At 48.9% G+C, this 22,766-nt stretch overlaps 1 protein-coding gene across 1 annotated transcript in view; it reads left to right on the top strand.

The window, feature by feature from the left end:
• Positions 1–11,467: 11,467 nt before the first annotated feature.
• Positions 11,468–22,766, top strand: part of Sh3bgrl2 (SH3 domain binding glutamate rich protein like 2) — a 43,034-nt gene continuing 31,735 nt past the window's right edge. The window contains exon 1 of the mRNA XM_048353648.1: positions 11,468–11,621. Coding sequence (XP_048209605.1) covers positions 11,577–11,621 — 45 coding nt within the window. The 5' untranslated portion in view covers positions 11,468–11,576. The remainder of the gene's footprint in view (positions 11,622–22,766) is intronic.

Below are 22,766 nucleotides of genomic sequence, written 5' to 3'. Positions count from 1 at the left end.
GCCCCTCCCCACGCAGTGCTGCCCAGGAACTGGAGGATTCTGGTTGTAAGTCAAACCCTTTAGGAAACAGATTGTCTCTCTTTTGAACAGTAGCTAATATTTATAAGAACTTACACATCAGACTCCTACTCAAGCACTTATGTCATTTTATTGTTCCTACAAGCCTAGGAATTATTTTTTGTCATTAGAATCATTCTACAGATATGGAAACTGAGGCAGAGATACAACTGAGGTCTCAGTGTGTGTCCCCAAATTCACCCTGAAACCTAATCACGATTGTGGTGAGTTAGGAGGCTGGGGCTTTAGCAGGTGACTGAAGTAGGAGGATCTATCACCTCTGACCTAAGAGTAGAGTTCCCTTCTATGGAGACCTGCTGTAATGGCGGGCCCTGGGAGGAGGTGCCAGCCATGAACCCCATGTAAACTAGAGCCAGACACTGAATCTGCTGAGGGGTGTGTGTGTGTGTGTGTGTGTGTGTGTGTGTGTGTGTGTGTGTGTGTGTGTGTGTGTTGGTGCTTGGGTTTGAACTTGGGGCCTGGGCTCTGTCCATGACCTTTTGTGCTCAAACCTGGCACTCTACCACTTGAGCCACAGCTCCATTTATAGCTTTTCTTTGGTGGCTAATGGGATGTAAGAGTTTTACAGACTTTTCTGCCTGGGTTGGCTTCGCATGAGGATCCTCTGATCTCAACCTCCTGAGTAGCATGAGCCACCAGCACCCAGCGATGTCTTCCTGGTTTTTTTTTTTTCCTTTCCATCTCCAGAATGGTGAGAAATAAGCTTTTGTGTGTTTATAAGGACACACACACACACACACACACACACACACACACACACCCCTCAGCCCAAATAGACTAAGACAGATGCTAAGTGATTTTACCAAGGTCATACCAAGCAAGGACTGTGGGAGTCCCTAGTGATTGCCCCGTGTGCTCCACTGTCCTCCTGGGTAGCAGAGCCCCAGTAGTTTGGGTTGCTAAAAGGCCAGGTCCTAGGATGAAAGACAACAGAGTCAAACCCATCGTGGTCTCCTCCTCTTTCTATTATGCATGTCCCCGCCTCCCTTGAAGAAGACCAAGTGACTCGATTCTGACCAATGAGGTTTAAGTCAGCTAGGGGGGCTTCTGGGAAAGATTTTCCTCCCAGCTTAGAGAAACATCTATTTTATGCTTGTCTTCTTCTTTCTTCCCAGTTGGGATGATGGTATAAAGATGCCATAGTTGATGAGGCCTGGCAGCCACCTTGCAACCACAGGGCAACAAACCCACGGAAGGAGGTCATTATGCCGACTTTGTCAGAATGGAAAGTGGAAAGGGCCCTAGACGTGGATTGCGACGGTCCACCTGGTGGCACCTCACTGCACGCATTAAGTATGATTCCCCGTCAGGACTGCTGCTAGAAGCGTGTCAGATTTGCCCTAAGTTTCGCCAGTTAACACAGGCCCGGAAGGCAACGGGGAAGAGGACGCCTGCCTGTCTGCCAGGCCAGTCCAGTGCCTTGGAATTCCACCTCCTCCAACTCCTCCCACCCTTCAGCCTCGGTCTCACAGTTCTTACTCTTCACAAAGGAAATAGGCGAAATGTAGTGTTATGCCTAGATTTCCGGTCCCCAAAGACCACCAAGGAGCCGATACCCATGCAAATGCACGAGAGTCTTTATTGCAAGCTCCAGCCTGGACTCCCAACTGTCACCAATGCAGCAGATCTGGATTGAGAGCCCCGACCCTCAGATAGGCAGGGTTTTTATTGTGATTACAATAGGCGCAGGGTATTTCCAACTTGGCAGATACTTGATTGCATGGCATTTAGCAAGCAAGTCTTGTCCTCCTTCTATTGGCTATCTACCCTTTCAGTTATCTATTTTGGCTTTGATATCGGGAACTGGCCTCGATATCAGGAATTGACAACAGGTGCTCACGTAGCACTGATGCAGGGGGTTCATGCAGGGGGTAGAGCAAGTCACAAATGGGTTAAGCAAGCCGTTTACAGAAGCAGAATATTGCAGTCAGGCTGACCTAGTACCAACTTTATTTTAACAATTGCCACCGTGTTTCCCCATTACCACTAAGCAAGCTTGAGCGGGCTAAAACAATCCAGTACTCAATCATAAGTAAACCAACCTGACAGTTAGCATGGCATTTCTACTACTATTATGGTTATTTCTATAACCTATGACTATGATCACTTTTTTACTGTCCGTTACCATGGTTGCTACCCAGGTATAGAGGGGAACAAGTGCTCCCTACATTTTTATATGTCAAACTATAAGAAATGAGTCTCAGGGGTGGGGGTGCAGCCCTCTGGCATGGAGTCAGCACCAGGATTTAGAAGCTGTTATAATTTTAGCACTAAAACTTATATTTAGTTACTCCAGTTTTCAGGTCAGCCCTAACAGTAGCAAGTAAGAGGAAAACAGACACTGGCAATAGTGTAGCTAACTGGTAGTTTTTGCTTTAGTATCTCAAATGGCAGAAAAGGGAAACCTATTACAAGGGAATGTTTCTATCATTTCTTGCAGAAATCCCATATCGCAAGATTCTTTTTATTCTTCTCCTGCATTCCCTTGCTTCTGCTGGTTCTTCTACTCAGGGGTGTGTGTGCTTGCACACTATCCATTCACTGTTTTCATAATCTTCGTCTTCCCACAGCTGGACCGGTGTCTGCTGCACAGTAGGAGCTCAATAAATATGGGCAGAATGAAACTAAAATGGTGCAATACCCCCCTCTGTTGAAAAGCTAACAAAAGCATAGGCAGCTTAGCAAATCAGAAGGATAGACTAACATTTTTTTTTCCTGAGCTTCAAAGACGATTTTGAAATAGCTATTAACAATTTAAAGAAATTCAAATCACTGAAGAGATAACGTTTGATGAATTACCCATGGGCAATAGGGCATCAACAAATGAATTGAAGCCAGACAAATGGTCCTTGAAAAACAGGTAGGTGTTCCGGGCAAATGTAAATTGTGATTCGAATTTTAGGGCGTTTCACTGTGTCCTTCTTAGGGCAAGAAGAATTTAATGAACTTTTCAAATATGTCTGACTTACAGCCAGGGAGGGAGCAGTGTAACACAACCCAGGAAGGGCTGAATTCCATGATCCAGTGCTGGGTTTTGTCATCAATTGAATGGTGTCTGGCTGAGATGGGGTCTGTGTGCAGGTAAAGCTGTATTCAGAGGAAGTCTTTCTCTCTGGGGCCAAGTGGGATTTCACATAATGTGAACAGAACTCACTCTTTTTTTCTTCACGCATTTTATTCTTATTATAAAAGTGATGTGTTAAAGCAGCTACAGTTCCATAAATCAGACAAAGAGTACCTTTCTTTTTGGACAATGCCACCCCTTCGCTCACTCCCAGGTTTTCCCTCCCCTCCCCATCCACACGTTGTACTGCTCATTTTCAACATCGTGTCAGTGAGTTCCACTGCTGCATTTGTTCACCTTTTGTCCCTTCATTTCAGAAAACAAAAACAGGAACAAAGAAAAAAAAATCCCTTGTTTCCATTTCCTGAAGTTCATTTCGATGAATATTATTCTATATGATAAGACGCGCATAGCTATTGTACCTTTGTGATTCTCTCCTAAGAATATCCTCCCTGGTCTTACTGTGTGAAAGCCTAGACACCTGTATAATTTATTACACCCCACTGTATTATTATTATTTTTTTTTACAATCCAATGTGCTTACTTGTAGATTTGCGGGCACATTCTAGTTACCACAAATGAGGGCAATCATGCAACCTGGTTTTGGGGGTCTAGCCTACTTTGTTTAATATAATTTTTTCCCAATTCTTTCCATTTCCTTATGAATGTTACAGTATCATTCTTTTTGATGGAGAAGTAGAATACCATTGTGCATATATACCACATTTTCTTGATCCATTCACCCACGGAGGCTGGTTCTGGGCTGATTCTATATCTTGGCTAGAGTAAATAACTCTGGCTGCAAAAGAAATGCAAACCAAAACAACACTGAGATTCCACCTCACCCCAGGTAGAATGATCATTATCAAAAAAACTAATGATAACATATGCCGGCAGGAATGTGGCCAGAAGGGAACTTTTATTACACTCTTGGAGGAAATATAAACTTGTTTAGCTACTCTGGAAAACACTATGGAGATTCCTTAAAAAACTAAACATAGAGCTTCATAATTATCCAGCAATTCCACTCCGGGGCATTTATCCCATGGAACACAAAGAAGGCCACACTCGAACTACCAGAATTTGCTCTTGAAAGATGCTATTTGACCCCGAGGGCTCCCAGTGCAAGAAAGGCAGGACTGAGCCACCCAAGTCTCCAGTGCATGAAGTAGATAAAGACCAGGCAAGACCCGAGGAAAGGACTTGGCCCCCATCAGGGGAGGTGCCCCTTGCGCTCCCAGCCTTTTGATTTTACATGTAGGAAAGCTTTAAAAGATTAAAAGGTAAAGACCTTATTGTTCTTATAAGCACTGAAAACAAGTGTTCCATTTAGTAGGACTTAAAACACACACACACACACACACACACACACACAGATAAAACCTAGTAATGTAATTGCCACAATAATGCAGTGTTTTATATTTGTGTAACTTGGTTTTTCCATTTTCTCTAATTGGCTCTGTATATGAAAATTTTCTTATACACTTTCTCTGTTGTGATTATTCTAAATGGCATTTATGCCTAGCAACATGAGGAATTATAATGAATGTTGAAAATTCATTAGCAACGTATTTATGAGGAATGAAAATAGATTCTGAATTCAACAATAACCCAAATGCAAATGTCATGTTTACTGTAATATAGTAATTGTTTACAGAGTAGTAAACTAACAACCAAAATGTCAATTATTATGTACTTCTGGTATCTTTTTTGACTGGAATTATATACGCCACAGTCCATTCAGAACCTTAATTGTTCTGTTTTATGCTGGTACTTGGGTACCTGGGCTTGAACTCGGGGCCTTGCCCTCCCTCCACCCCGTGTGTGTGTGTGTGTGTGTGTGTGTGTGTGTGTGTGTGTGTTTGTGTGTGTGTGTGAGAGAGATTCCTTTACATATATGAGCTCCATTAAGCATACCAATAAATAAAGAAGACAAGTCAACTTTCTGTAGTCATGCATAAGACAATCCAGGACAATTCCTTTACCCCTCAGACCCACCAATCTGCCATTCACTAACACCAAAAGCACACCTTTGCTTTCGGAGCAACTATGGCTTCGGACCCGACCGAGGCAGGCTTGTGCTGGGTATGATAGGGTGACTTCCACGTTCCTAAAAAAATTAGCTCCTTCAAGACCAGACAGTATTCCTGGTCTGAGGAGATGAGGGGCGGGGGGGGGGGGGGGCGGTAGTGATTGATGGGAAGGGATGCTATGGACCTGTCACAAAGTATACTCATAAACTGACATGTTGCATTGAAACTCCTTCCTACAGCTACTAAAAGATAGCAACAACAACACCAAGGAAGTCAAGGCTGTAGCTAGATCTTAATTAAGGATGGCTCTGTTCCCTGCAGATAGCGTCATAGCTTTCTGCCCTTGCTGAATTCCCTTCCTAGCAGTGCTGGACTTCCAAAGAAGAGAGAGCGCGAGCGGGCAGTGCTCTCACCAAGAAAGGTCAGCATGGTCATGAGCCAGCATCACGATCTCAGCCGGCGCTGCCTGCAGCTTCATCCAGCTTTGCGGCGGAGGGAGAGGCGTGGACCGTGCAGGACTTGCCGAAGGTCAGGCTACTAGTGGGCTCCCCGTCTAACGGTCCAGACGATGAAAACTCAGAGCATTGCAGATGGGAAGTTGAAGAAGATGTGATCTTGGGTTAAACCCTGGGTGCCCAACCCTCATTTGAGGTGCACACGGGGGGGTGGAGGTGGTAGTTCTCATGTCCCTTATTTCTGTCACCCCTAAAAGAGCACGGTATCGTAGCAATGCTCTCTTCAGTCTCCTCCCCCTGCTCTTCCTCTGCTCCTCCTCCTGGTTTCGTATCCTCCTTCTCCTTCTTTCTTTGGGGCAGGTTGTGGAGCTTATTCTCAGGGCTGGAGTGTTGTCCCTTGGCTTTTTTGGTGCAAGACTCACACTCTACCTCTTAAGCTACAGTGCCATGTCTGGCTTTTTGGTGGTTAATCGGAGATAAGAACCTCCGACCTTCCTGCTTGGCCTGGCTTCACATCACCATTCTCAATTCCCTGCCTCCTGCGTAGCAAGAACTACAGACTCGGGCCACTAGTCTCCGGCTCCCACAGGATCTTGTTTAGCTGCTGAGAAAGGAGACCTACTTCACTAGATGAAGGCAAGGGGACGAGGCTGTTGGGTAGTTCCTCCCAGCTCGAGAATATGAACTATGGCTGGTTCTTGAAAGGCAAGGCTGGCAGCAAGACAGGACCAGCCTCCTCGTTAGTGGCTCTGCCACCTCGCAGTGACTCCTCTTGCCACAGACAAGCTTCCTCTTTTCAGTCATCAGTTCAGGCCCCTCCTACTCCATCCAAGCTTCTCATCCCCCTCCCAAGCCCCCTGAAGGCATTGATTGCCCTTCCCATTTCCCGTACCACTACCAAGGTCTTTCACTCTGCCGCTGGACAACTCCTGAAAGAGGAACTTGATGATGGAGTGGCACTTATTTTCAAGCTGGGTCACACACGCTATTAATCGCTTTCAATCTGAGACAGGCCACGCTGTAGTGAGAACAGAGCCACGCTCCAAACACCTGTGAGCGCATGGACCCCGAGTTGCCATCGGTGACTGGACGTGGATTCCTCTGGCCACTGGCTATTTCTTCGCTACTTTCTGAAACATGAAACTCGTGTCTTGGGTTCCGGTGACTCCACGCTCTTGAACTGGATTATTCTCATTGTTCCCCCAGGCTTAACCACCACCTCCCACCACCCCCCGCCATCCTGGGGCTTGAACTCAGGGCCTGGGCATTGTCCCGGAGCTTCTTCTGCTCAAGATTCTAGCCCTCAACTGCTTGAGCCACAGCACCACTTCTGGACTTTTCTGAGTCGTTCACTGGAGATGAGAATCTCAGGGACTTTCCTGTCTCGGCTGGCTTTGAATGGCGCTCCTCAGATCTCCTGAGTAGGTAGACATGAACCACCAGCACCCAGAGCTCCTCCAGGCCTTTTAATTCCTTATTCATCTTCCCATTTCCTCTTCCTTTCCCTCTCCTCTCCTCCTCCCCACTCCTTTTCCTCATCTCGCCTTCTCTTTGGTGCGATCTTGGGGCCTGAATGAAGGGCCTGGGTGCTGAGCTTTTTTTTGCTCAAGGCTAGCACTTTGCCATTGGAGCTACAGCAGTACCTCCAGCTTTGCAGTGCTCAATTGGATACCAAAGTCTCAGGGAACTCCCTACCTGGGTTAGCCTCAAATGGTGATCCTCAGATCTCAGCCTCCCGAGTAGCTACAGTCACAGGCACGAGCTACAGGGTGCCCAGCTCTCCTTTCTCTTTGTATCCATTCTTGCTTTTTTTTTTCCCCTCACATTTTAAATTAGCACCAATTGGTTGTACAGGAGGATTTCGTTGTGACACAACCCCGCGTGCATTGATTAGACTGACCTGCTCCATGAAGCTCCTCCCCCCAATCTCAGCTGGCCCCACGGGTCTGTTTTCACATATGTTCAGAAAACATTGTGACCGTATTTATATCTTCTTCATACTTAAAAAAAAATAAAGAGAGGGGCTGGGGATATGGCCTAGTGGCAAGAGTGCCTGCCTCATATACATGAGGCCCTGGGTTCGATTCCCCAGCACCACATATACAGAAAATGGCCAGAAGTGGCGCTGTGGCTCAAGTGGCAGAGTGCTAGCCTTGAGGAAAAACAAGCCAGGGACAGTGCTCAGGCCCTGAGTCCAAGCCCCAGGACTGGCCAAAAAAAAAAAAAAAAATTAATAAAATAAAGAGAGGAAAGTTTATTAGAAGCGAAATAGGACAGAAAGAGAGCATGGGAAGATGACAGTTTAAGCTATTTCTGCTATCTTCCTCCATCTCCTACCCTCTTCCTGGTTGCAGAGCTCGGCCTTGGGGGCATTTGGATCTCAGGCAAAACCAGCGTGGGCTTCTGTACGTTTGGATGTAGTCAGACACTGCAGTTCCTCAGCCAGTCTCCTCCCTCCCAGCCCAGACAGCTCTTGAACTTGAATAAGGAAACAAAAATCACATCTTTACCTTTCCACCAAGTGCCAAACGAAAGTTACTAATTCTTTCAATTATGAATGTAGGCAATAAGTCACTGTAATAGCAAAACATCTGACTTCATTAGCAACAGAAATCAGGTTTATTTTCACAGTTGTCAATTGTTGCAAATATCCCGAATTTTTTTCCCCAATTACTACTTCAAAGTCATGGTGGACATTTGATCCATCCACCCAACCGTTTTTCCTAATGCATTAATAAGAAAACATATAAGCGTATAAATACGTTTACTACTTTAATGACTACTTTGCAATATTAATTTCTGTTGCAATCCTGAGATTTTATTGCTTACAGGGTATTAGAAACACCTAAGTTTTAGAAGGGATCCATAGACTTCATCCAACTGCTTAAAGTTGTTTGATACTCCCTTCCAGCCCCCAGAAAAGGTGAAGAATCCCCTACTTTCAAACATTTTTGCCAGATGGTCCAGTGAGTCTTGTGAAAACCATGGTGCGTTAGGTAGCCAACTCTTCTCAAGTCTAATGACCTACTCAGATTTCTGATTCCCATCTCTAAGTTTCAGCTGCCGGCTCTAGCAGTAGTCTCACTTGTCAGATTGCTATCTACCTAATCTGCTCTGTGGTATTGTTACCTGGTATTTGTCTTAGACCTCTGGCTTACAGCCCAGATTGCTTTAACTCTCATTCTTCTACCCTACTCACTCGCAAAGTTTCTCAAGTAACATATTAAGCCTGCAGGTAAATTCTAGAAATGAACTTTTTCATTCAGGGTAGAAAACAAAAACAGAACTATTACCAGAATAATCTTTTGCTTACAAATTAGCTAGAAAATTTTCAGGAAATTATTGTTTGCACAAAATGAACCCTATCCGTGATGGTTTTAACAAGACATGAAATCTATGATATGACACATGGCTATGGAAGAGAGATACGGAAACAGGTTAAACCAGAAACAGGGACTGAGGGCGAATACTTTAGGTAAAGGGCCAGCTAGTAAATGTGGTCAGCTTTGAGATCCATATACAGCCTGTAACTCACATGAAAAGGAATATTCAGCCATAAAACTCTACTTACAAAGCAGCCAGCCAGCCAAACTCCACCCACAGGTTGAAAATGTTGACTCTTGTATAGACTTGCATTCATATGGGCTATATCTATTTTTATGAAAGTCATCTTGTAGTCTATAAATGTTTGCTTCCGTATTTGTAACAGGAAAACATTTGCAGAGTGATAGTGTAACTATAGCAAAACATACCTCTCAAAACTTAGTTATTTTGTGCCAGTACTGGGACTTGAACTCAAGGCCTGGGAGCTATCCTTTCGCACTCTATTACTTAAGATACAGCACCACTTCCAGCTATTTGGTGGTTTATTGGAAATAAGAATCTCACAGACTTTCCTGCCTGAGCTTGCTTCACACCTCGATCCTCATACAGCAGCCTCCTGAGTAGCTAGGATTACAAGCCTGAGCCTCAGGCACTCAGCTAACATTAAATTTTTTTTTGATACTAAAAGAAAGAGGATTGTGTATCTTGTCTTGTACTCAATTAAAAGAGGACTGCAATAGAAAGGGCTTACAATAAGCGATAGTTAGAAACTAAAACAATCAAAATCACTCTTAAAAAAAACAATCCAGGCTGGGGATATGGCCTAGTGGCAAGAGTGCTTGCCCCGTATACATGAGGCCCTGGGTTCAATTCCCCAGCACCACATATACAGAAAATGGCCAGAAGTGGCGCTGTGGCTCAAGTGGCAGAGTGCTAGCCTTGAGCAAAAAGAAGCCAGGGACAGGGCTCAGGCCCCGAGTCCAAGCCCAGGACTGGCCAAGAAAAAACAAAAAACAATAAAACAAAAAAACAATCCAAATGAGTAGTATTTGGGCAAAAAAAAATCATCGGAGTTGGAGACCAAATCATCTAAATTTGTTTTTTTTCTATTTAATTATCATTTATTTAATTAACACTGTTCTCACAGCTCTGTGAAAGTCCCCTGCTAAAAGGTAAGAAGTAAATACAGAACAGCAGGGAAAACTGGTTCATGTGCGCGGAACCGAGACTCTGGAGCTTTGGTCAAACAGAAAACACTGGCTAAAGAGCTAGCTGTTCCTAAACTATTAGCAAACACATCAAAGCCTTTACCCTCCTGGGAGGCTGTCTTGGAACCGGGGAGCAGATTGGGCTCAGATGTAAAATATGAGGGGTACAGAAGCGAAGCCATTGTGTGAGGTAGGGGTGGGTAGGGTGGGGTCCCGATTTCCAGTGTTGATAGAAGGATTCTTCTTTCACTTGGTATTTTTTTTTTCTACTACAGTTACATTTCTGTTAAGAAAAATAAAAATATTGGTTATCTTCTCATCTGGATTTCCAGTTTTAAGGATCTGAGAGAGAAAAAAATTATTTTATCTACAAGAATTGCCTTTCAATTTAAGTATGGTGGCCTATGCTTGCAACCCCAGCCTCAGGGAGGCCCAGGTAGGGGGGATTATAAATTCAAGGGCAGGTGGGGTCAGGGAGGGAGGGGCCTGGGAAGGAGGGGTCAGGGAGGGGGGCCTGGGAAGGAGGGGTCAGGGAGGGGGGCCTGGGAGGGAGGGGTCAGGGAGGGGGGCCTGGGAAGGAGGGGTCAGGGAGGAGGGGCCTGGGAAGGAGGGACCAGGTAGGGGGGCCTGGGAGGGAGGGATCAGGGAGGGGGGCCTGGGAGGGAGGGATCAGGGAGGGGGGCCTGGGAGGGAGGGATCAGGGAGGGGGGCCTGGGAGGGAGGGGTCAGGGAGGGGGGCCTGGGAGGGAGGGGTCAGGGAGGGGGGCCTGGGAAGGAGGGGTCAGGGAGGAGGGGCCTGGGAAGGAGGGACCAGGTAGGGGGGCCTGGGAGGGAGGGATCAGGGAGGGGGGCCTGGGAGGGAGGGATCAGGGAGGGGGGCCTGGGAGGGAGGGATCAGGGAGGGGGGCCTGGGAGGGAGGGATCAGGGAGGGGGGCCTGGGAGGGAGGGATCAGGGAGGGGGGCCTGGGAAGGAGGGATCAGGTAGGGAGGGGCCTGGGAGGAGGGACCTGTGGGGGGGACCCTAGGAGGGAGGGGCCTGGGAAGGAAGAGTCTGGGAGGGCGGGGCCTGGGAGGAGGGACCTGAGAGGGAGGGGTCAGGGGAGGGCGGGGCCTTGGTGGGCGGGGCCCGGGAGGGCGGGGCCTTGGTGGGCGGGTCCGGGAGGGCGGGGCCCGGGAGCGGGCTCGGAAGCCGCGCCCTGCGGGCGCCCGCCGGGGCCGTCCGGAACTACAATTCCCGTCAGGCCCCGCTCCGGCTCCCGCCCGCCCCTCCCTTCCCGGCCCGGGCGGCGGCGGCGGCGGCGGCGGGCGTTCTCCGCGGAGCGGGCGGGGCAGCCGGGTCTCCGCGAGCTTCCCCGACGGCGGCTGTTCCGCGCCCGCCTCAGCTCGGAGCTCGCAGCTCGCGGCCGGGAGAGGATGGTCGTCCGCGTGTTCGTCGCCTCGTCCTCGGGCTTCGTGGCGGTGAGCTCGGCGGGGCCGGGGGCCCGGGGGGCCGGGGGGCCGGGGGGCCCGGGGGGCCGGGGGGTCGCGGGCGCCGGCGGGCCCTGCCGCAGGGTCGCGCCGCCCGGGGCTGTGGCGCACGGGGCAGGAGGGCGGGCAGGCCGGGGAGCGGGATCCGGGCTCTCCGGGAGCCCACCGCCGCCCGGGCAGCTCCTGCGGCGGGCCTGGGGCTCGGGGGGTGTGGGGAGGCCGGGCAGCTCCGGGGCTCCCCTCCTCTCCCCGCCCCTGGCGGCTCCGGGGCTCCCCTCCTCTCCCCTCCCCTCCCCTCCCCTTCCCGCCCCTGGCGGCTCCGGGGCTCCCCTCTCCCATCCGCCCGGACAGTGTCGGGGCTCCCTTCTACCCACCCCCCCCCAGCTCCGGGGCTCCCCTCCCTTCCTCTGACAGTGTCGTGTCGGGGCTCCCCTCTCCCATCCCCCAGGACAGTGTCGGGGCTCCCCTCTCCCTGCCCCACGCACAGTGTCGGGGCTCCCCTTTCCCATCCCCCCCGGACAGTGTCGGGGCTCCCCTTTCCCATCCCCCAGGACAGTGTCGGGGCTCCCCTCTCCCTGCCCCCCTCACAGTGTCGGGGCTCCCCTCTCCCTGCCCCCCTCACAGTGTCGGGGCTCCCCTCTCCCCTCCTCTGACAGCTCGGGGGCTCCCCCCTCCCGCCCCTCCCGTGGTTCCCCCCGCCAGAGCCGGGCTCGGGGAGGGCGCTGCCCAGGTGTGTCCAGCCGTTTGGTAAACGTGTCCATCTTCCATCCACCCTGACATGCGGTGATGAAGTTCCATCTCGGGGATCCATGAAAGGTGTTTTCCAGTTTATTACCAGCCATTCTGTCTGGGAGATACTGAATTGTTTAGGAAGACTTTTTTTTTTTTTTTTTTAAGAAGAGAAGTTAAATAGCCATAGATGTCAGATTGTATGGGGGGGGGGGGGGGGAGAAGGTCCTCAGTATATTTGGCATCTCATCGAGTGAGACGTTGTAACAGAAGCACATGGTTATTGAGACTTGGTCTTCCTATCTACCAGTTAAATTATAGTCAGGAACCTCCTCTGGGAGAGTCACACTCAGATAAACCAAACATCACAGGGCAAGTGAGTTTCTCCTGCCCTTAATCCTCCCTCCTCAGGAGGCTAGCCTCTGAAGATGGCATGCAAAGCCCACCCCAGGCAGGAAAGTCCTGGAGACTCTTAGCATGGGGTGGAGGATGGGATGAAATATTGTTTGAAAAGCCCTATAAAAGTATGGATGTTTTTTATTAAAGTAAACAAAACAACCACCTTTGTAGTACAGGGACCCCTGTCAGGACTAGAAGCTGTGGATGGGAAACTTTATCTTTGTGCACAGCCATGTTCTGGCTCCCCAGCCCTTCCTGGTCCTTGTGCTTGCTTAGTCATACCTGCCTTTTGTAGATTTCCCACGGAAGCTGCCCTTGATGTGTTTGAAAAGCTGCCCTGTTTCATAGCTTGGTTTATTTAAATGCTCTCCCTTAACCCTGAAGCTCCTGGTTTTCATCACAAACTTGCCTGTTCCAGGTAATTGTCCCAATCATATTTTATTGATTGCCAGAGGGAAGGATCACGTTATAATAAGAAAACTACCTTGGGGGACTCAGAGTTTAAAGTGAGGTAATTACTTGGCTTGTCCTGTTGGTAGTTAGTATATTGAGGTACTTCCCAAAACTTGCATTCCATTGTCAATTCCATTAACATACTTATCTTCTGCCTTCTATGCACTTTGCAAATGTATATGTTTGATGTTGTATGTTTTGCATGCGGAATTAAGAAACCAGTTTTAGTTCAGCCACTGACTAGAAATGCAGTTTGGACTCTGCGCTTTAACTCTGCCTGAGTTCCCTTCTGTCTTGTGAAGAGGGCAGACAAATAACTCAGAACTGTGTTCTAATTGTACAGTGCTTTTATTTCATCAGTTGAGTAACTGGGGGTGCATTCCGAAAGGAGCTTCCTTTACTTGAACAATATGCCTATCAATCTTAAAGTGCATTTATTCTTGGGTGTTTTACTGGGATAGCTCACTGAAGGACATGCAGCTGCTTTTAGCAGGTGTTCTGATGTGGTTTCCGTTCACACACACACACACACACACACACACACACACACCTCAAATACTAATTATTTTCATGGTCTGCTGTTTAAAGACCCAGTCAGTGCTCACCCATGGAAGCTCCCCAATTGTAATAGTGTCTCCTTTCTCAGCACACAATTTGACTGCGGAACTGATACTTAGGCTCATATTCAAGAATAACGAGATCTTCGCCGTAATGAAGGTGTTTAGGTCAGCCCTTGGGTTGTGTTGGCTAATGGGACTTCGCACATTAGCCACGTTCCCTTGTTATGGGGATGCTGGGTTGACTTGGCACTGTTTTACCCAGTACCCAGCCGTGACCAGCAAGTGGGTTTCCAGCTCAGTTTGGTTTTAGCTGAAGTTGCTTAAACCCTGAGGAAGGCTTATGACTAGAGTTGGCTTAACTAAGTCCGAGGAATTCCACAGAGGTGCTGCATGCTAGTCAATGGTGCCCTGAAATCTCCAGTCTAGTTCTGATTCCGCTGAGCTCTGGAGCCTCAGCAGCTGGGATAAGCCATGGTGCCCTTTCCCTCTCCGGGCTCCAGGTGAAGCTTGCTTTCACCAGGAAAGGGCGGCATTATGCCCCGGTGCCCCAAATCACATGCCCCGTGGCTGTCATTCACGCGGAGGTAGATGGACGCATGGTTCTTGCTGTAACAGGTTAGTCTAGTCATAGAGAAGTGACTTCAAAAGAGTTAGAATTTAATTCTGAATCAGTACCTGAAAGTGGAACCTTGATAACTGTGTCCAGGAAATATGTGAAAATTACCTTGTTATTTTTCTTGCGTGTGTGTCTATCGTGGGCCTTGAACTCAGGGCCTGGGTGCTGTCCCTGTGCTTCTGTTATTCAAGGCTAGCACCTTGTCACTTGAGCCAGAGCTCTACTTCTGGCTTTTTCGGTAGTTTAGTGGAGATAAGAACTGCACAGACTTTCCTGCCTGGGCTGGCTTTAAACTGTGATCCTCAAATCTCAGCCCCCCCTCCCCCCCAGTAGAATTACAGGCTTGAGCCACCAGTACCCAGTACCTTGTAGTTTTAAAACATGAGAATCAGTCAATCATTTCATTCATGTATTCATTCCACGGCATTTTCTAAGCCTCTGCTCTTAGGGAGAGCCAGATGACGTGGGACAGTGTGGTTCCTTAAGGAATTCTCAGACCCAAGGTGGGGGAGGGGGGTATGGATAAGAGGAAAGGTAAAACCAGCAGTAGCGGTTTTACCTTTAAAAGTCAAGGTGTAACCCAAGGAAGCCTCTTTTGCTGACGTTCTTACTAGACCTAGAAAGAACGCAGGCAGCGGAGGTGTGCATTGACATGGCCGGATGTCAGATGAGGAGGCGATAAGCTAGAAGCCTTAGGCGGATGGCAGGGAGGACTGAGGTAGACTGGAGCCTGGGAGAGTTGGTGAGCACTTCCCGCGCAGTGTGGGAAGTAGGGAGTGCAGGTGGGAAGGGATATAGCGGAAGTGGAGGTCCCATGATCCTCCTGGGAGGACAAGGCCGGAAGCCCACGACAGCAAAAGCCATGGTGCCCCATGGGAGCCCGGCATTGCGGAGCTGTCCTTGGCGATCTGTGCTTATCCGCCTCTTCAGAACCTTTACTCCTTCCTTCACCAACCAAGGTGCTCTCTGCAGAGGAGGACGCCTGGTGTGGATTTCACAAGTTTTCAACTAAAATTTCTCAATCATATAATGAAGTCTTTTAACTTTCATTAAAGTTCCTGGGCACAGTTAGAGTTGGAAGGAAATCCATACTTCCCTTTTCCCTCCCTCCCTGCTCCCTACTCCCCCCGTCCCCTTTCTTTGTGGGTCCTGGGGCTTGAACCCAGGATCTGGAAACTATCCCTTAGCTTTTTTACTCAAGCCTAGCACTCTACCACTCGAGTCACACCTCCACTTCTGGCATTTTGCGGGTTAGTTGCAGAGAAAAGTCTCATGGAATTTCCTGCCCAGGCTGCCTTTGAACCGCAGTCCTCAGGTCTCAACCTGCTGAGGCGTGCATGAGCTGTGTGTGTGTGTGTGTGTGTGTGTGTGTATGAATGTGTGTATCACCTGGCATGTGTTTGTGTGTATCACTTAGTGCTCGCTCTCTTTCTTTTTCAGTGAAATCCAACCACCTAGTTTTATAAGAAGGAAAGTTGGGCCACAGAGCGTTAAATGGCTCACCCTTAGGTCATTTATGCACTCAGTGCAGAGCTAGATGTCATTAGAGTCCAGGTTCATTCATGAGTTCCTTCCTTCATGAGTTCATTTGTGTAGGTGACTGATTCATGTGTTTGCCAGACAGTGGAAGCTAAGTAGTAGACTCTTCATTATTGTGACCTTAGGTGCTAGGCATCAATAAGGAGAGCAGATATGGACGCTGTCTCTTGACACAGAGCAACGCTGACTCTGTCCATCCAGACCATTTCGTCATGCAAACCGTTTAATCCGGGAAGTTGAAGGGCTGATGCTGACTTGAGGGACTCTGTCCTGGGTAGGGGACAGCAGTTTATCCTGGATGTTGGAGAGCCATTGTCAGTGGGAATAAAAGAAATTGGAAGCCCAGTTAGAAATGTTGGAGCTTGTTCAGGCTTGTGAGTAAGGGTGGGTATGAAGAGGAACCGTGTACAAACTGGGCTTAAAGTTGTTCTGCTCTTTGTAGCTGAAAAATGGATGCCGGCCGCTTTGTGTGATGATTATTTTAATCATGAAATGACCAGTCAAGCTGGTGCTTCTCCATAGTGTGTATTCGGTGTAAGTTTCTGTGTAAGGATGCCAGGAAAAATAAATCCAGTGCAGATAACGTAGGGGTGTGAGTGTGGAAAAATAGGATTATTTCCTTAGATGTCTAATGCCACGAGGCAGTATGAGAGCGGATAGCAGTGGTCTTCAGGGCCTTTACTGCCCCGCCCGGGGGAGTGACTTCCTGCCTCTCCACACACGGGAGGCGGAAGGGAACTGACCTGTGGCTCCAGAGCTTCCAGAGCAGCAGTCCTTCCCTGGAGCGGGGTTCTGATCCTTGGGGCAGTGACGCCATTACAGAGGCTTGATGTCCTGTAGAGTGCGGTGAGCTCACCCAGAGAGCTGGGGGGGGGGGGGGGGGCATGTGGAGCGCTGCAGTCAGCGTGGGCAGGAAGTGACAGGGCAGGTCAGAGAAAGTTGCCGGCCAGGGACAAGCATGCAGATATGAGGGAAGGTGGCTGAGAGGACGTGCGGACTGGTTTCCCAGAACTACCCACACGCTGCGGTTCTCCTGGCTGCGGAAGTCGCTCCAGGTCAAGGTGCGGGCCAGGCTTCCTGTGAGGGGAATCTGATCCCTGCACATCTCCTCGCTGCTGGTGCCCACCGGGCACTGACTGGACCTTGATTGCGGGGTTGTTGTGTGTCTCCCTGTGTGCGGGACTGCGTCTGCGTCCGTATCCCCGTTTGCGAGGACACAGTCTATTGAAGGAGAGCCTGTGCTTATAGCTGATTGTACCTGCGTCATCTCGGAAGGTCCTGCCTCTAAATAAGATCTCGTTCGCAAATACTGAGGGCTGGGGCTGCCATTACCCTCTGGGGGCATAAGTGAACCCAGAACAGCACGCAGCCTCCGAGCTGAAATAAAAAAGACTGATCGATGACATCTCCCTCCTTTAATTGCAAACACACAGTGCAGATGTTTTAAATCTTAAAGCCAGCAGCTAGATAGCAAATTATATAGCATTAGACTGTGCTTCTCTAAGGTCTGTGCTTGCTTCCATTTCTCTAATACATTTCCATATTTCCCAAATCTGATTTTTCCCTCATTCTACGGTGACGTTTAAACCTGTAAATATAAATATAACAGAGGGTGTGGATTCTTTTACGAAATCGGGGACTTTTTAACCATTTACATTTGGACACTTTGAAGAGTAGGCATTTTAGCCCATTTGGAGGAGATAAATTTTGACATATTTATGACATGAAATGCGAGGTAGTTTCCACACTGCAGGCAGGAATGTGATTGTGTGGCTCAGGAGCTGCCTTTCTCTCCCTCCCTCCCCCTTCCTTTTCTCTCTCTCCCTCCCCCTTCCCTTCCTCTCTCCTCCCCCCCCCCCCCAGCTAGTTTTGTCTTTGCCAGCATGGTGGTTTGAGCTGAGGATAGCAGTGGTCTTTTGGATCTGTAGCTCACATGCACTGGAGTTACTGCCCTTTCATACACAGGGGGCTGAAATGAGCTGACCTGTGGCCTTGGGTGTGCTTGGCCTAGTTGATTGGTTGGTGCTCTACTGCTTGAGCTATGCCTCTGGTTTAGGTTTTTGTTGTTTATTTGGAGTCTAACAAACTTTTCTGCATAGTGGAACTTTTGTCTTAATATCTTATTCTCCTGAAAAGCAGGGATTATAGACATGAGTAACCAGTGCTGTTCTTAACGTTTTTTTTCTTCTTTTTTGCCAGTCCTGGGCCTTGAACTCAGGGCCTGGGCACTGTCCCCAAACTTCTTTCACACAAGGCTAGCACTCTACCACTTGAGCCACAGCGCCACTTCTGGCTTTTTCTGTTTATGCGGTACTGAGAAATTGAACCCAGGGCTTCATGCAAGCTAGGCAAGCACACTACTCCAGGCCTGATTTTTTTTTTTTTTTTAAGAAATATATAGTACTTAGGTTTACTTAAAACTCAGGGCCTTGCATTGCCGGGTGGGTGCACTACCACTCGAGACTTGCTGCCAGCCCTTTGTGCTGCTGTTATTTTTCAGCTAGAGTCTTGCATCGTTGCACAGCTGGCCTGGAGTAGTGTGCTCCTGTTTACACTTACTGCATAGCTGGGGTGATAAGCATGCGCAGACTCACTGAGACAGAATCTCATGAACTTTTTAGTACAAGGCCATAGCTATGAACCACCAACCTGCTAGTCTCAGTCTCCCGAGTGACTGGCTTTTACTTGCTGCTGTGGTGTGTCCCCCAAAGGCTCCCATAGGTGGGTGACCCATTGGGGCCAGGGCGCTGGGAAGGAAGAGACTGAGGTCGCTGTGTGGGTCCCCAGTTAGTTCCCGAGAGAGTGGTTTGTTATTAAAGAGGAGGCTCTCCCCTCCCTGCTTTAGCTTCCCGGCTCCCCGTCACCCCATGATGTGATAGTGCCGAGGGGGACCCTCCGCAGGGGCTCAGCTGAGCGGCAGCCCCAAAGCTGGGCTCCCAGCCTCAAAAGCTAGGAGCTAATAATAAGCAAGCCTCGTTTCTTTTACATGAACCAGCCTCGGCAATGGAAAGAGGATTAATACACATGCACAGTAGCAAACGAACACGTAAGGAAAATGTTCTACTTCTGATTATTTACAGTTGTCATGTTGGGTCCTTTTTCTAGTTGTAAGTTAAGAACATATTGTTGAGCCTTGATGTTTAATGTTGTGGTTTTTTTAAGAGCGGCCCGCGTGCCGCTGCCTCGTTTGTCAGGAGAGGGACTAGAGAAGCTCAGAAGCTGGTAAGAGGTGTGGAGTTGGAGATTAAAAGCCTAAACTAGCCGGCAAGTGAACAATCTAAGGCATTAGAGCTTCTCTTCTGTCTCCTGCCCTTAATACCTGAGCTTATCTAGCAGTACTGGCTAGTTGTTCAGCACTGGACTGTGGTAATTGGAGGGTTTGTATTGTATATTTTTTATATATTTTCGTGTATTTCAGTTTCCCCCCCCCCAAATTTAAAAGATCTAGAAAAAGCACTTAGTTGACCATTTTCTTCCTGGACTCAGGGACAGCTTTGCCGTTAGACAGCCGACCTTGGGTGCCCGGTGCAGGCTGGTAGCTTGTACAGCCCCTTGGGGGGCCTCCTCTCTCTCTCCTGCCATTAACAGCTGCTTTCAGAGGGCATCTGGCTGTTTAGGGTGGGCTCCGTATTTGGAAGAATCCAGGGAGTGATTTCCTGGAACTGACCCCCAAAAGGAAGCAGCAAGGTGAGGCGAGCGCCGGGGCGCGTCAGCTTCGTCCTGGACCTCGGCGGGCTCTCTGCCAGCTCTGCAGAGCGTGGGCTGATACAGGGCTCCCGCTGCTTCCGGATGTGCTCTCCATTTCCTGCTGGGTGATGGCCAAAGTATGGAAATGGCCTTTTGTCACCTTGGAGAGGTCTAGTGGCTCTGGGGCACAGGACTGAGAGGAAGAGACCCCCATAGGCCACGTGCTGGGCATGTCAGGCCGGTGGTATTCATAAATGCCAGGCGAGGCAGCTGCTAGTGCTGCATGCAGAACAAAGCAAAACAGAAATCCCAACGCACCAGCCGCCAGCCTTGCTATTGGGTTAGCTTGTTTTTCTTCTGTGGTCTTCCTCATTCATGACATTCCCCTGTAAATTAAAGCAAGCAAAGAAGCGTTTGGGTTAAGTGTGGGCTGGCTTATTTAATTCTGGAGGTTCATGTTCAACCCCACACCTACCTGTGTCCCCTCCATGGGGTGAACCCTATTGGAGGCCGTTGCGTGTCATGGTTAAGGCTGGGGCTGAGTTTGAATCCTGAGTCTGCCGCGGATGAAGGCAGTACCCTAGGCAGGTCTCTTCAGCTGTAAAAGGAGTAGGAATGGTACCTTATGTATACACTGCTATGAGACGTGAATGGATGAATGAATGAATGAACAAATGGTGCTTTTAACAGCTCCAGGCACCGTATTATTCCTGTCTCTTCAGTAGTAGTTACTAAGAATAGCAATAAGAAAACACCATGGCTTTGAACTGTATAAGATCTTTATCCAAAAACTGATGTCTAGTACATCAGACTAATTCACTAAGCAGGCATTTTGGTATAATTTCACAAGAGATTTTTAGTAAATGTGGGACTTTTTTTCTTATTGAAGTGTGAATTAAGAACACTGCAAGTTGAACACACCATTCCCTGAACATACTACTTAGAATTCTACTGTAGTTGGTGGACATTTTGTAAATACCCAGCAGGCTGGTTGTGAGTCCTTCTGACTGTAGTTCCTCCCTGCCTGTAGTGTGCTTAACATCATGCAAGTAGCCATCTCCTCCGCTGTCCACACTGTCTGGTTTGGGAGTTCTGGTTTGATTTAAGGTTTTCTACACTTACAGATCGATTTCATCCCAGATGATAGCTCTGGCCGACGGGCAGCTGGTGCCTGGAGAGTGGAGACAGAAGTGCTGAGCCCTGTCTGAGATCAGCAGGAATCGGTGTGATTGATTACTTGTGCCTGCTCAGGCGCCAGAGCTTAGGCCTCATACTGTCAGTCCTGTCTTTGGCCGTCTTGAGATTTGTGGAACTGAGTATAGAATGTTTTGAGTCTTTAACAGGGACAAGGCACACGAACCTCTTAAGTTGACCTGATGGTTAGTATCCTCTGCAAAACTGCTCTCTCTGTCGCTGAGTCTCGAAGCCCACACGGAGGGTTTGGGGTGATGGAGAAGGGCCAGGATTTCTGTATTAGTGAAGACGAGTAGCAGTGCCCTGGGAAATGTGAACGCGTTCAGACCTGACAGGTGGGCATGGCGTGATGGTACTCGAGGTGGGGGTTTTTCAGAGGAGGTCAATAGGGCAGAAAAGTGATAGGGACAGGCCTTGACCCTTGGCACATTGGCAGTAGTTGCAGTTGTCTGTGCCCAGGAATGTGGTAGGAATTTTCCAGTCCATTATTTAATCCTTACAATGAGAGTATTAAGGCACAGCATGGCTACATATCATGCAAGCACCATTTGGCTTACAGGTGGAACCTAAACTCTGGCCCTTGTCATTTAGTCTTGTGTCCTGTGTGTTTCCATTGTCCCACACTGCCTGAGGGAAGCCCCTGACCCCAAACCAATGAGAATCATCATGCGGGCCAGAATAACAGTGAGGAGCCCAAGTTACAAAAGGGGATGGGGCCAGCATTCCCAAGGGGCATGCCCGGTTCCCACAGCGCTGTGGATCACATCCCTAAGCGTAGCATTGTGCCTCAGGCGGGTGGCAGCAAAGGCTTTGCTTTTGCAGGGACTGGTAAATAACTAAAGGCAGTATGGTTTGAAATGAAAAGCTAGTATTTAATAATAAACAATAATAATTAAATAGGATTACGCTTATGTCGTGTGCATTTGGTTTCTACTTGTATTCCTCAAGGTCACTCAGTATAGTGGCTGTTCCTATTTCCCCTGTCTGTAAAACTTGAAATAACTTGCCTCATCATAGAACCCACAAGGTCCAGGCGCCCAGATTGGTGCCCTCCCTTTCAGCTGTGTTCCAGAGGGACAAATGAGAGATAACGGGACGTGGTTGTGGGTGGTGCTCTGCAGGGGCTGTGTAGTGGTATGCAGTCACGCTGGGCGGAGCTGACCCTAAGAGTTAGGCTGTAGGAAGTGCCTGGGCTGGGGGGGCCCCGGGGCCATGAGGGAGTGACCTGGTTAGCCTGGAGGGCTAGGCCCCAGCCATGAGGTCCCGGACAGAGCCCACGGGGCACTGGGAGGGGGTAGTGGGGATGTCTGTACTCGTCATTTCCGCTTCAAATCCCTGGATTCCTGGGAGAAAGCACTGATCTCCACGGGCTGATCATCCCGTGTCCTATTCCACAGACAGGTGTTGTGTCTTAGGGATAGAAGGAGTTGATTAGTGTCCTGCCACCCACTCCAGGAGTTCCAGCACGAGACGGGGTAGGATGTGGGGAGCAGGCTGCTGGTGATTGGAGGGCCTGGCAGAGCCTAGAAAGCCTGCGAAGGGAAAGACCGAGCTACATGGGTGCCCAGGCAGGAAGCCCCCAGGAGCGGTCGTTCATTGACTTAATCTGTCAGGTGACATTGTTGTAAGATTGTTGACCTTGTGTGCTGTCAGCCATCTCCCTTTCTTACGTTTGATTCTTTTATGTGTAATTTCTCCTCAAAACCTCGTAAACTTGGGAGATAGAAGGACTGGATGCGATCCAGGCGAGGTTATCCATGGAATAAACACGGAGAAGGAAGACATGCTTTGAATTTTGCTTCCCTAATGCACCAGGAGGCGTGGAAGTCTCTGGATCCCTCTGTCCCCGTTTGCAGAGTCACTGAAGCTCCTCGACCTGGCAGCTGTTAGGAGCAACCATTTCTGCTCTTCGTATTTTTCGAGCTATTAGATTCAATCAAGAAAAACATTGGTTCTGAT

Source organism: Perognathus longimembris, chromosome 9 (genome assembly GCF_023159225.1).
Source record: "Perognathus longimembris pacificus isolate PPM17 chromosome 9, ASM2315922v1, whole genome shotgun sequence".
Taxonomy (NCBI): Eukaryota; Metazoa; Chordata; class Mammalia; order Rodentia; family Heteromyidae; genus Perognathus; species Perognathus longimembris.
This window is presented reverse-complemented; position numbering and strand designations above follow the sequence as displayed.